The sequence below is a fragment of the Vombatus ursinus genome, unplaced genomic scaffold (assembly GCF_900497805.2).
Source record: "Vombatus ursinus unplaced genomic scaffold, bare-nosed wombat genome assembly UNPS02014810.1, whole genome shotgun sequence".
Classification (NCBI taxonomy): domain Eukaryota; kingdom Metazoa; phylum Chordata; class Mammalia; order Diprotodontia; family Vombatidae; genus Vombatus; species Vombatus ursinus.
In genome coordinates this window covers 48,848,977-48,862,137 of record NW_020954588.1, presented here as the reverse complement: position 1 = coordinate 48,862,137, position 13,161 = coordinate 48,848,977, and the positions used below count along the sequence as shown (strand labels likewise).

Below are 13,161 nucleotides of genomic sequence, written 5' to 3'. Positions count from 1 at the left end.
ACTCTTTTCCCTATACCACACAGACTTCTAGGGGTCAGGAGCCTAGACTCTGCTATGGCTAGAAAGGGGACCTTTGAGGTGTCCTCCCTCAGGCTCCCCCCAGGCCTCCAAGGGCCCTGCCACCCCAGATCAGCGATCATCCTGGGATCCTTCTCGGGGCCTCACTTCCCTCCCAGGTCCTTCCCAGACCACGTTACGTGGCCCTTCTCTCAGTCCTCACTGCCCTGTACAGGTCCTCAATGAAGCTTTTTTGGTCACCTTAAGGAGAGGATCTCCCCCTTCAGTCCTCTGGCCCCGGAGCCATTGTGTCTTTAGAGAGGAAAACTCTCTCTCTCCAAGGAAAAGCCCCAGGAGAGGGTGTGAGGAGAGGAAAGGAAGGATGCTCATTTCTCATAACTGAATCTCTGCAGCCCCTGGTCAGGCAGAGCTCCCGCTGGCCGTCCAGGGCCCGGCCTCCACATGGGAAGTGACATCCCTGAGAGGGCAGTTCTGTCCCTGCCGCTGGTCAATCGCCACATTGTCCCAGCTAACAATTTGCTGTTTTCAGCCCCTTCGGCCCCAGAGAAAGGCAGCCCTGTCCTCCCATAGGGAAGGAAGGGGCCTAGGAGCGCAGCTGTGGAAAGACACAGAGCAGGCAGTCACACTCCCCCTGCACACCCGGGAGCCCCCTGCCTTGGCCTGAGCCCTGCTTGCATTCCTGGGCCCCAGAGGCCAGGAGAGAGGGCAGCCGGAGGTGACCTTGGATTTGGAGCCAGAGGGCCCAGGGAGGGAGAGATCAGCTTCACACCGCCTCCCCAAGAGCTAACCACCAGGCAGTCCTGCCCTCAGGCTCTGGGTCTGGGCTCTGCAGTTCTCTTCTCCCTCCAAGCATTTTCCTGACTAGAGGGGAGAAGATCAAGCACCCTGAATTGCTTGTTGCTTTTGTCCCTATGGGCTCAGCAAGTTATTATCCCAGGCCAGAAGGGGAAAAGTAAAGCTGAAGGACAGAATTCAGGGCCTTCCTTGTCCTTCCAGAGGGAGCTCACTCCATTTCCATGGAGGCTTGTGATCTCAGAAATCAGTGCATTCTCTGGTGAGAACCCAGCAGCCAGAGAGGTTGAAAGAGCTTTCCTCAGAGCCCAGAGGACCTGAGTTCCAGTCCTCCCTTTGATACCCATGGGCTCTGTGATGGTGGGCAGCACTAAGCTCTCAGTGCCCCAGGCATCTCCATAAGGCTGAAGCCAGAGAGCTGTAGGTACTGGTCTGCATGGGTAGAGGGAGCTTTATCAGCTGGGGAGGAGTTCCCTATCCCCATAAAATGACAGGTCTTGTTGAAAACAAAAGATGGGGGCTAGTAGGTGTCCTTCCCAACTCCAGATAAATGAATACAACTGAAAATTATGCAGGTCAAAAGTGGGCCATCCCTTTGTCCTCTACCCTGGGCAGAGCACAGCTGGAGAATTTGGCTCAGTTCTGAGCACCCCAATTTGGAAAGGGTGTTGCTAAATTGGAACCATCCAGAAGGCAACCAGAACGACGAAGGGCCTGGAGACTGTGCCGTCTAAGGACAGGCATTTTTAGCCAAGAGCACAGAAGGCCGCTTGTCTGAGGACCATAGGTATGTCCAGATATGGCCACTTGAGCTCTGACATTCTGGACACACCAGGGAGGCAGTTATTTCAATAGGTGGAAGCATTCATTTATGTTTATTCCTGTGTTCACAATAGTGTGTTAGGAACCATGTGGCATAGTGGAAGGAATGCTGAACATCAGACAAGACCCACGTGCAAATCCTCCCTCTGACAAGTGCTAGTCATGTGACACTGGACCAGTCATTCCATCTCTTTGTACAAGTACCCTTGAAGAAATGCCCTAGGACGTATCAAGTCATAGAACAGTTTAAGATCTGCTGGGAGGTGCAAGGTGGGGAAAAGTGGGGAGGTAGAGAAGGGATTGATTTGCCCATAGGGAGTCCTTCTTTTCTGGTTTTCCCATATACCACATGATAGAGATGCAGCCCTTCTGGAAGATGACTGAGGCTCTCCTCTCTCCCCTTTGCCCCAGTCAGAACCTTTTCTAGGGAAAGGATGACTGATATTAGTACTTTAGTGTGAATTGAAGTCATACGTAACCTCTCTGGGGTTCTTTGCCTGCTAGTAATTGAAGGGCCACCATGTTAAAGAGGGGCCAGCTTTATTCTGCACAGCCCAGAGGCACAACTAGCAACATGGGGTGGAAATGGCAGAGGCAGACATGAGGCTCAAGGTCAGGGAAAGCATCCTCTGTAAGAGATGGCCTCTCTGAGGGCCAGTGGGTTCCTTTGCTCTGAGGCCTTCTGACAGACAAAACCTGGCCGGGGATGTTGGTGAGGAGAGCCTTTGTCTGGCAGGGATTAGACTGGCACTTCCCAATCTGATATTCTGAAAGAACATGGCCTTGGTGTCAGAGGACCTAGGTTCAAATCCAACCACAGATTCTACCTGTATGACCCTCTTTGGGACTCAGTAAAATGAGGATTAGATGACCTTGATGGCCCTTCCAGCTCTCAAGCTAGGAGCTGGTGATAAATCGCTTAACTTCTGGGCCTCAGTTTCCCTATCTGTAAAATAGGGATGACCTTTGAGGTCCCTCCAGCTTGAGAGCTATGGTATTTGTCTGTGTATGTATTTCCTTTTCTCCCATCTGCTCATTCTTGCAGAGTTATAGGTCCATTGTCACATCAGGCTCTCCCCCAGTGTGTGTTTGCATTAAGAAGCTGGTTATCCAGCACTGTGAAGTAGGGGCTGTCTGCTGTTGTCTAAGCCATGATACAGAGTTGGGGGATGAGGCATGGGGAGAGGCAGGAGGGTGGAGTGTGCAGCCCCCTGGGCTGGTCAGGGCCAAAGTCCATCTGCATTAGGCTATGTGATAGGTCTTTCATCTGCAAAGATGACACGCCCTATCTTCCCAGTGAATGGAAGGCATTTATGTGCTTGTCAGAGTGGGTTTTCCAGCCCTGGGGATGGGTTTGCACTGATTCATCCATGTCCAGCATTTGTTAAAGGCCTGCTGTCTCCCAGGCCCCAGGCTAGGCACTGAAAACGGGAAGACAAAAATGAAACCAGTCCTGCCTTCAAAGAGTTTTTATTCTACCAGGAGGGCGAGGCAGAGAGAGCAACTATAGACAGATGCATAAATGTAAGATACATAAAACGTAAATGCACAATAATAGTGCAGGCAGGAGTGAAGGAAGGTCTAAAATCAAGGTGGGGGATCAGGAGAGGTCTTGGGGAGGAAGCGGCAAGTGACCTGGTGCTTTGAGGGTAATTAGGATCCCAAGAGGCAGCGCTGGGAGCCTTAAAGCTTTCCCACTATGGGGAACGGGTGTGCCAAGGCATGGGGCTGAGGTAGAATGTCCTGGAAAGGAGAGCAGCGAGTAAGCCAGATGGCCTAGATCCATGTACCCTCTGTCTCTCTCCTTTCTCTGTCTCTGTCTCTGTCTCTGTGTGTGTGTGCTTCTTTTTCTTCTTCTTCTTCTTCTTCTTCTTCTTCTTCTTCTTCTCTCCATCCTCTCCTCTTTTCTCTCTTTCTTCTCTTCTCTCTCTTCCCCTCTCCCTCTTTTCTTTGTCTCTGTTCTCCCAGCTCCTTTTCTTTTTTTTCTCCCTCTCTCTCTCTCTCTTCTCTCTCTCTCTGTCTTTCTGACTCTGTCTCTCTGTCTCTGTCTCTCTGTCTCTCTCTCTGTCTCTCTGTCTCTCTCTCCCTCCTGATCCACTTAACTGATCTCACCAATGGTTGGCATTTGTGAGATAGCTGGGGCAAGTCAAGGGTGGGGTCAGCCTGCGTGTTCATGGAACAAAGTAAAGATCATAGAATCAAAGATAGAGCTGAGAGGGATCTTAGAGGCCACAGAATCCAACGCTGTCATTTTAGTCCAGAAAATGGAGGCGAGCAGAGATTAATCAACTTGCCCAGGTTCAAAGAGTTAGTAAATGTCTAAGTCAGGCCTTCTGGCTCCAGGTGTAGCACTCTGCTAAACGTAGGACCCAGCCTGGGCCCTCAGCTTCATCAGAATCCACGCCTGCACCCAAGCAGACCGGGAGAGAGCAGAAATTGAGTGTGTTCTTTTCTTCCTTCCTCCTTTCAAGAACTGGGGTTATTTTAATCCATGGGCATCTGGCATTCCAGCCAAGATGCTTAGAGGTGTAGACTCCAAGCCCTAGGTTGGGAGGCAGCAGAGAGCCAGGAAGGATGCCAGCAACAGCTTAGGAGAAAAGCTGCTACCAGCGGGCGCAGGCATAGGGCCTCCATGTAGAAGGGCACCTGTCACCCCTCCGAGCCCCTTCCTTCCCCCAGACTCCTTTCATCCCCAGCTACAAGGTCCAGGGCACCTCTTGCTGCAGGCTGAAAGGTCCACTTCAAATCCCTTTTCTTTCTCAGACTGTGAACAGGTCTCTGCTCCTTCCTTCAGGAGGTAGGCGGCTCTGGGCTGTGACTTCACGGCTTCTTTCCCTTCTTTCTTTCTCTGCCCACTCTCCTTCAGCTCTCCTGTCTCCTCCTCTGCAGCCTGTCCCAGACCTTCTACCGTGTCCCTCCTTTCCCCTCTGGATCTCATCTATAGCAGCCGCCTCACCACCTTTTACTGACTAGTTCTCCAACTCTCTATGGCCAGAAGCCCTTTTTCTAGCTTCCAGATAACAATTCCCTTCCCTCCCCCTGCCTGGGGGAGATGAAAGACTGAAAGGTACTACCTTGGGGCGTGGGGAGGGGTCACTCAGTCACTGCCAAGTTCAAGTTCACTCCACTGACCCGACTTCCTGGAACCTGACTGTAGCCCGACCTTTCCACCTTAAGCACGCACGGCTCAGCCCCTCCCTCACTTGCCCTCTGCCTCCTCATGCCCATCCTCATCCTCATCTTCATCCTCCTCCTCCTCCTCCGGCTGGCCTTGGCTGTCTTGCTTCCATTTTGCTTTGCAGCGCTGTTGTGGTGTGAGCGGTGAGCTGTGATGATGCCAACTGCCCATCAGCCTGCCGTGTGCCTGGCAACCCCAGGGGGAGCAGCGGGCACAGTGACCACTCTTCTCTGCCTCTCCCTCAGGGCCTTCGTGTACCTCAGCAACCTGCTCTACCCTGTGCCCCTGGTCCACCGTGTGGCTATCGTCAGCGAGAAGGGCGAAGTGAAGGGCTTTCTGCGTGTGGCTGTGCAGGCCATCTCAGGTAGGTGACCCCAGGAGCCCTCTGGCCTGGATGGGCCTACCTGTGCCCTGGGAAGCTCCTGACCTGCGTGCAGGGAAAGCTCTGGTCTTCTGAGAGGCTCCTCTGGGAAAAAAGACATTTCCCCATGTGGGCAACAGGATTCGGTGGGAGAGTCAGAGGGCCTGGCACACCAGGAGCACCTCTACAGAGCAATAAAACAGGCGTTAGATGAGACTGTGAAACATAATGCTAACATAGCTCCGTAAAACACTGATCCTGATACGAGAGCTGGACTTTTCTCCCACTTCATTTATTCTCATCCATCCATCCGTCCATCCATTCTCATCATCCATCCATTCATTCATTTTTCATTCATTAATTCACCCATTCACTAAATTTTATTCATTGATTCGTTCATCCATTCATTCATTAGTTTTTCATTCAGTGATTTACCCATTTACTCATTTATTTATTTACTCATCATTCATTCATTCAACAAGCATTTATCAAGTGTCTTTTAGGTACCACACGTAGTGCTTGGTTTTTCCCGAGATGGAAGAGGCTATGAATTCCATCTCTGACACTTGCTGCCTGCATGACTTCAGACAAGCCTCTTCCCCTCTCTGGGCCTCAGTTTCTTAGTCTAGACGGTCCCTGATGTCCTGTTTTTCTTCAGCCCCTGTAGGGGTCATTGGATACACACAGAGGCATAGGTCTTCCTGGGCTTTATCAATCAATCCACAAGAATTTATTTGACACCTACTATGAGCCTGGAATTGCGCTAAGTTCTATGACTCCAAAGACCAAAATCAATCCATAAATCAGCAAGTACTGATTAAGCACCTACTGTATACAAGGCACTCTACTAGGTGACGGTAGGAAGAATAAAACAAATCCTATCTGCAAAGAACTTACATTCTAATGGGGGAGAGAAGCTCAAATAAAAGCATATGCAGTACAAATATGAAGTGCATGAATACAAATCCATCAGAATTGCTAGTGCTTTGAGGTTTGCAAACTCTTTACTAAATATCCCATTTGATCCTCTCAGCCACCCTGGGAGGTAGACGCTATCATTATTCCCTCTTTTACAGATGAGGGAACTGAGGCAAATAGAGGTTAAGTGACTTGCCCAGGGTCATATAGCTGGTCTGATGTCACATTTGAACTCAGGTCTTCCTGACTCCAGATCCAGCACGCTATAGCCTGTGGCATTCCCTAGATGCCCCAATAGATGTTTCAAAGTCATTGAATGCAAGGTTGTTTGAGAGGGAGGAGTCTAGTCGATGCGGAAAGATTTCCTCCAATAGATGAGAGCGAGAGCCTTAGACAAGCTAGTATGAGTGAAGAAATGCAAAGCTTGTGGACGGGGCAGATTCTGTGGAGTCTCACTGGCATGGTTTACAAAGTGCTTCCCCTCAGGACACTAGAAGCTTAACTTGTCCTTCACTTAAAATCTGCTTGGAGGTAGGGCCAGGGCATCGGCACAGACATCCTAAGCATCCCAGAAGAGTGAGTTAAAATTTGCGCAGTTTTAATAAGAGTAAAGCATCCTGAGAGGAAAAAACCACCCCCCTCAAATCCCCGCCAGTTTAATGGGCTTCAATTAAAATTTGTTGGTCCCTATTATCAAATGATCACTTTGTAATTTCTAATGGCTTTTTTTCAAGCTTATGAGTCAGCAGGTTCCAAAGACTATAGTGCGAGGTTTGGCACCAGAGACATGCTCTACATATTAATAGATGAATTATATAAGATTAACTACCATAATTAGCTCATAAATAGATATAAAGCCCTCTAACTTGGTCTAGATGATTAAGGAGGGATCCAGCTGTCTGGGAAAAACACACCCTGATAAGAGAACAGAAGGAGACCAAAAATAGGACTTGGCATTATCCTCAGGCACAGACAAAACTCTAGCCTGCTCTTTCTAAAATGGGCCCTCCCAGCAAAATAGGGTGTTTGGGATTTTTTTAAAAGGGATCTTCAGTGACCCCGGCCCTGGACAATAGCTAAAATATCACACAATTCCAAAGTGAGGCAGCCATCTGAAAAAAGCCTAGCAAAGTCTGTGGTATGTAGGAAGCACTTCGTAAATGCTGGTTGGATGGATGGATGGATGGATGGATGGATGGATGGATGGATGGATGAATGAATAATGGATGGATGAATGAATGAATGAACTGGGGGTGGGGGGAAGGCAGAATCACATAGCAGATCTGCATCTCCACTGACACACAAGGTTGTGATCTATCTTCTCTATGAAAGTCTCCAACTTCCCTGGTGACCCTGTGCTTCCAAAGACTCTGGCTACAAATAAATGTCAGCCTGGCACACAGATCAACTAAGATCCCAAGGAAAAGAGACAGTAGTGCTAAGACACCCTGGAGAAGCTGCTCCAGGTGCACACAGGAATCATGACTTTTAACACAAATGTGATACCAGGAAGACAACAATGATCTGGGGCTTCAGCGGGGTCAGAGATTGCTGGTGTGAGGGACTTCCTCCACCAATGGAGAGTAGAGCCCATTTGGAGACTTAGCAGACAAATCCTAAGGAATTGCCTGAGGCTAAGAGATCTGTCCGTGGTCGCCCAGCTAATGTGTCAGACACGTGGCGCCCCTGATTCCTGGCCCACCACTCTCCTCACTATGCCGTGCTGATTCTAGAAATCAAGTGAGACAAAAGCCAGAGGGAATTGGTTAATACCGTGCTCCTTACTAAAGGAGTGCACGTGCTCATTTTTAGTGTCCTCTGGATGTCCACATCCTGGACAAAGCCCTGGTTGCCCCACCTTAGTTATGGCATGGAGCAAATTGAGTCAGAACCTCCAGCTCATCTCTGGGATGCTTGTTAACTAGTTTGGTTTCAGGATGATAGAAGTTTTGGGCACAGAGTCTCTTTAAGAAAGTCTGCTAAGCAATAGAAGGGCCATGGTCCATGTGGGGCAGGGAGAGCAAACAAAGACTGTGCCCCAAATCCTTCAAACACTTCACTATTATTGAATCCATTCCTTTGTATGAGAAGATGACATCAGGGGCACACCATCAGCAAGCACTTCCCATTTGCCCACTGGGGTCTTGGTTCCAGAGTGACTAATGATGGCTTTGTCCTGAGCCCTCTCCATTCTCTCTCCAGCTCCCCTTGTGACCCATTACAATAATGACTGGTGTTCCAATAGCTCATGAAGCTTTACAAAGCACTGGACAAACAGTACCCTGGGAGTTGGATACTCTAGGTAATGTCACTTCCAAGACCAAGGCATAGAAAGAACAGACGTGCCCCTGGCCACACGACTAGTAAGGGTTGGAGGCAAGATTCCAACGCAGGTCTCCAGACTCCAAGTCCAGAAGCTGATCTGCTACGACATACTTGTGCTCGGTCAGTTAGTGCCAGATATTGTGCTAAGTGATAGAGATACAAAGAAAGGCAAGAACAGCTCCCATCCTCAAGGAGCCTATACCCGAATGAAGGAGGGGAGTGAAAACATGTAAATAAATAGATATATACAAGATACATTCAGATTAGATGGAAGATAACCCTTAGGGAAAAGTTATAGCAGCTGGTCAGACTATTTATTAATGTGGGAGCTTGAGCAAATCACTAAACCTCTTGTCCTCAGTTTCCTCATCTGTAAAATGAGGGGGTTGGACTAGGTCCCTTCCAGCTCTGAATCTGTTATCCTATGAACAGAAAACAGCCTGGAGACCCACTGCAGGCTGACCTTTGTCTTCACTGGAACACAAAAATCCCTCTGATCCCCAGTCAGCCCTCCATAGGAGGCACGAGGTTATTGAAGATTATCTAAGTGCCATCAGACTTGCAGGCTTTCTCCTGGGGCTCCTATCCACCTCCCCACCATGGGGTTTTTTTTCTCTGCTCCATGCCCCTTTGGTCTTTGTTCCAAGGGACCCCTACATCCAGTAAAAGAGCCTCCTACTTAGCTTTTGGCTCAGTGTTCCATGTTGGGTGGGATCCCCAGGAAAACAAATGCAAACCCAACTGTTTGTTTACCTAACAGAGAGGCATTATTTACAGGGCTCATTGACCACTCGTGGACTTTTGTTTGTGTTTCACCAGCTTGTTTGTATGTTAGAGTCTCCCCTGGGAGTTGGTTCAGTCAACACTTGCATTTGGAAACACCTCCGATAACTGATAACACACAAAGTTGTGACTTAAAATAACATTCAACCTTTTGGAACAGGATTATAAATAGAAGGATGGCTTATGAAATCACTCATTGTTTTTCTCTGCTGGACATTAGTTGGCATGGGTCATTAGCCTCAACCTTGATCTGCCCGTGGGGCTACCTCTGGGCCAGAATCACCTCTTTAGAGCCGGATGGGAGCTCAGAGCTCACTCTGCCCAACCTCTTACCCAACCCAGCAATTCCCCGGTTGGCCATACGTAGCATGTGATCATCCAATCTGTCTGAACACTTCCAAGAAACGGGGAGCTCACCATGTTGAAGGCAGATCTCAATAGTAGAAAATCCCTTCTTATGTTGAACCAAATTTGCATTTTCCTCCTTCGTGAGGGAGGTGGCAATAAAGTGTGGTGGAGGCTAGTGTGCTGGACTGAGGCAGGAAGACTGACCTCTGACATTTTGTAGCAGATGATGTTGGCAAACCTCCACATCCTCATGTGTATAGCAAAGAGAGCCATACCTCCATCACACCCAGGGCCTCTGTGGAGCTTAAATGAGAAATGTACGGAAAGCCCTTTGCAAGCCTTAAAGGCTAGAAATTTCATCATCTCTTTACACTTCAGCTTCCTGATCTGGCAAATGGGGATAATGTTTGTGCTGCCTTTGTGACAGGGCGATTGTGGGCTTGAATGACACCATGGATGTAAAGCCCTTTTTACCATAAAATTCTATGAAAGCGTCGGTCACCACATCACAAGGGAGTCATTGTTACCCCTCCTTACAGAGGTGGAAACTGAGGTGTGAACAAGGTGAGTGTTTTGCCCATGATCACAGGGTAGGAACTCAAACCCGGATCTTCCGGACTTAAGATCACTGTCCTTTGTACGGCTCCCTACGACAGAGAAATGTTAGAAGAATTAAAAAGAGTGTTTGTGTCACCTCCTAGAATCCACTCTGCCCCTCGCTCTTAACTAACTCAAGTGCTGTGATTAAATACTGCAAAATGTATCCCAGACCTTCCTGGGTTTTCTATGGGGAAGGGGCACCAGCAACCACAGGATGAAGAAGCAGACCACAGTGCAGGGCGTAGGTTTTCCACTTCTGTTGCAAGGCAGAAATTCCCGCTTCCCTAAGATACTGAGACTTCCTTAAAAATAACATCCTAAGGGTAAAGAGGCTTAGGAAAAGGGACCTAGATGAGTCAATGGATACAAGCTTCCCCGATGACTGTTCCACATGGAAGCTGGATGTACATACGTGTCTGTCTTTCATGTAGATGAAGCCCCTTTACCCAAGAAGGGAGAGGGAGAGGACCAGGTGAGACCTCCGTTAATCACAGCAGTCCGGTTTCAGAAATCTGTCACTCTCAGAGAGCGTCCTCCCAGCAGTCAGCTCTTTTCCCACAGTCTAACGGGCCAACCTAGAGCAAACATCAGCCTGGAATGGGACAGCCTGTGACAAACACTCTGGCTCTCTGGTTCTGTCTTCAACCTGCAGGAAATCTCAGAGTGGGACACAGGCTGCTTCCTTCCCGTCCCCACAGTTCAATTGTCTTGCCTCTCAAACAGCTCTGATTGATCTTCATTTTAACCACTTTTCGTTGCATCTGACTGACCTTCATTTTAACCACTTTTACTTGAAAAAGAGCTCAGCTTTTGGAAGGCAGTTTGTACATCTGCTTTCTGCAAGTGAACAGACATTGGTCCATGGAAAATGGGCTTCAAGAAAGACCCGGATCCTTCTGAGCATCCCTTGAACCCTCTGAGTTGTTTCTGCTCCTATAACAAGCTAACCCTGACTCTATCCATCCCTCCTTGGGTTCTGCTAACATGGCCGTGGCCACTGTGTTCTTTCTGCTTTCAGCGGACGAAGAAGCCCCAGACTATGGCTCCGGTGTCCGGCAGTCAGGAACAGCCAAGATCTCCTTTGATGATCAGCATTTCGAAAAGGTACTAACTGCATGACACTTAGCCCAACATGAGTATTTTACAGCATCTTACCTCCCCAGCTTCATTTCTCATCACTCATAGTAACACACCCTCCACTATTGGGAGACCAGTCTTCTGCCCATTGATCCATGAACTCTACTCCAGGCTGCTCAGCTGCTTCTCCTTCTCCTCTGAAGCCCAGATGATCTCTGGGGTCCAACCCAACTCCCACCTTCTCCTGGAGCTGGCACCAAGCTCTCCCACATCCATTCTCCTACAGTTCACAGAATCTGTGCCACCCAACCTTAAGCTACATGGGCTCTTATCATTCACTCTTGTTTTTACGTGTATTGTAGTCTGTTCAGAGCGACAACCACAACATAATATAGGCATAGACACACACACACACACACACACACACACACTTATATATCCCTTTAAAAGGCTAAAAGCACTATATAAGTATGAGCTATTAATATTAAGATTTATACTACAATAATACATTATAATATTATCATATATAAGTGGCAAGTGTTAGCTATTAATAATATTTATAATGTTGCAATACACCAATGTTATAATGATATAATATTATAATAATGTATAATAAGTACCAGCTATTTGTTATGATTTCTTGTATCTGCCTTCCTTCCCCTCCTCTGATATCCAGCACAGTGGAGGACATGTGCATGTTGGCTCATACTTGGTTGAGGATTGACCCACACTGTCTATGTTGTGGGGTTGTTGTTAGTAACCTGAACAGTGGAACGAAGGCTGAATTTGGAACTGAAGGAGCCGGGTTCCAATCCTAGCTCTGCCACTCGATGACTGTGTGACTTTGGGCAGGTCACTCACCTCTCTAAAATGGAGATTTGGATCAGATGATCTCCCAGGCCCTTTCTAGCTCTAAATCTGTGGTCTCCTGAGTTGCTTTGGCAACTCTAAAGACTTATTGGAACAGAAGGGATTGATATTGACTTCAGAATAACTTGTAAAAGTGAAAGGTATTTTAAAGAATCCTAAAATGTTAGCATGTGAGGGAAGCTTAAAAATCCTAGATCTCATTCAGGAAGGGGCCTCTGAGGCCATTTAGTTCAAACCCCTCATTTTACAGTTGAGGAAACTGAGGCCCAGGGAGGGGAAGGTCACATGGGGAATAAACATCAGAGATGGAATTTGAACCTAGTTCTAACCTGAGAGCCAGGGCTCCTTCCACTATACCAGATGGCTCAGATGGTGGGAGGGGAGGTCCAAAGGGGTGAAGACCAGAGGACAAGGGTCACCACACTGGAGATGACAGCAATCCTGGGCAGCCTGCCTTTGCCAGATGAGCCCCAGCTACAAGACCTCAGGCTCTCTAGCCTGTCCATGGTCATGCTTGTGCACCACCATGCGCACACACAATGCCCACACATGCACATTCCTCTGAGTCCTGCACTTGTCCCCTCTCCTGACCTTTGAGGCAATGACTGAGTTGATAGGCATATCCCTAGAGACTTTCAAGGTTATCCAGAGAAAGGAGGCTCTGCCAACGGTCCTCATACCTCCTCATTTATTAAAAACTTCTCTCGTTGCTGCCTGCTCTGAGCCCAGAGATGCCCTCCCTGTCTCACCTCCAGCCTTAAAGCCACAGCTCCCCTCTGCAGTGAAAATCCCCAAGCCTACCTAGGACTTGGCCCAGACACGCTGGTGAGCCTGCAGCCAGGGGCCTCCCCCACTAAGAGCCCAGTCTGCTCGAGTCAGGTCCGGAGGTCCATGGCTGGGTCACAGAGAAAGTTGCCCCAGTTCATGAAGTAACTTGGGAACCAGTTTGGGACCAGTTCCCGAGCCAGGGTTGTTTCCACTACAGCCTTCTGCCTCCTACCCTAGAGGTGGATGAAGACATTGGCTAAGGGCGCCCATGGGTGCCTGTGCAGGGAGGACATGAGGTGGA

General features: G+C 48.6%; 1 protein-coding gene across 5 annotated transcripts in view; it reads left to right on the top strand.

The window, feature by feature from the left end:
- The window catches only part of KIF1A (kinesin family member 1A), a 154,028-nt gene that overhangs the window by 86,924 nt on the left and 53,943 nt on the right, over positions 1-13,161 (top strand). For all 5 annotated transcript variants that reach the window (XM_027875924.1, XM_027875923.1, XM_027875925.1 and 2 more), the window contains 2 exons: positions 5,056-5,174; positions 11,164-11,249. In XM_027875924.1, the coding sequence (XP_027731725.1) occupies positions 5,056-5,174; positions 11,164-11,249 (205 nt within the window). The remainder of the gene's footprint in view (positions 1-5,055; positions 5,175-11,163; positions 11,250-13,161) is intronic.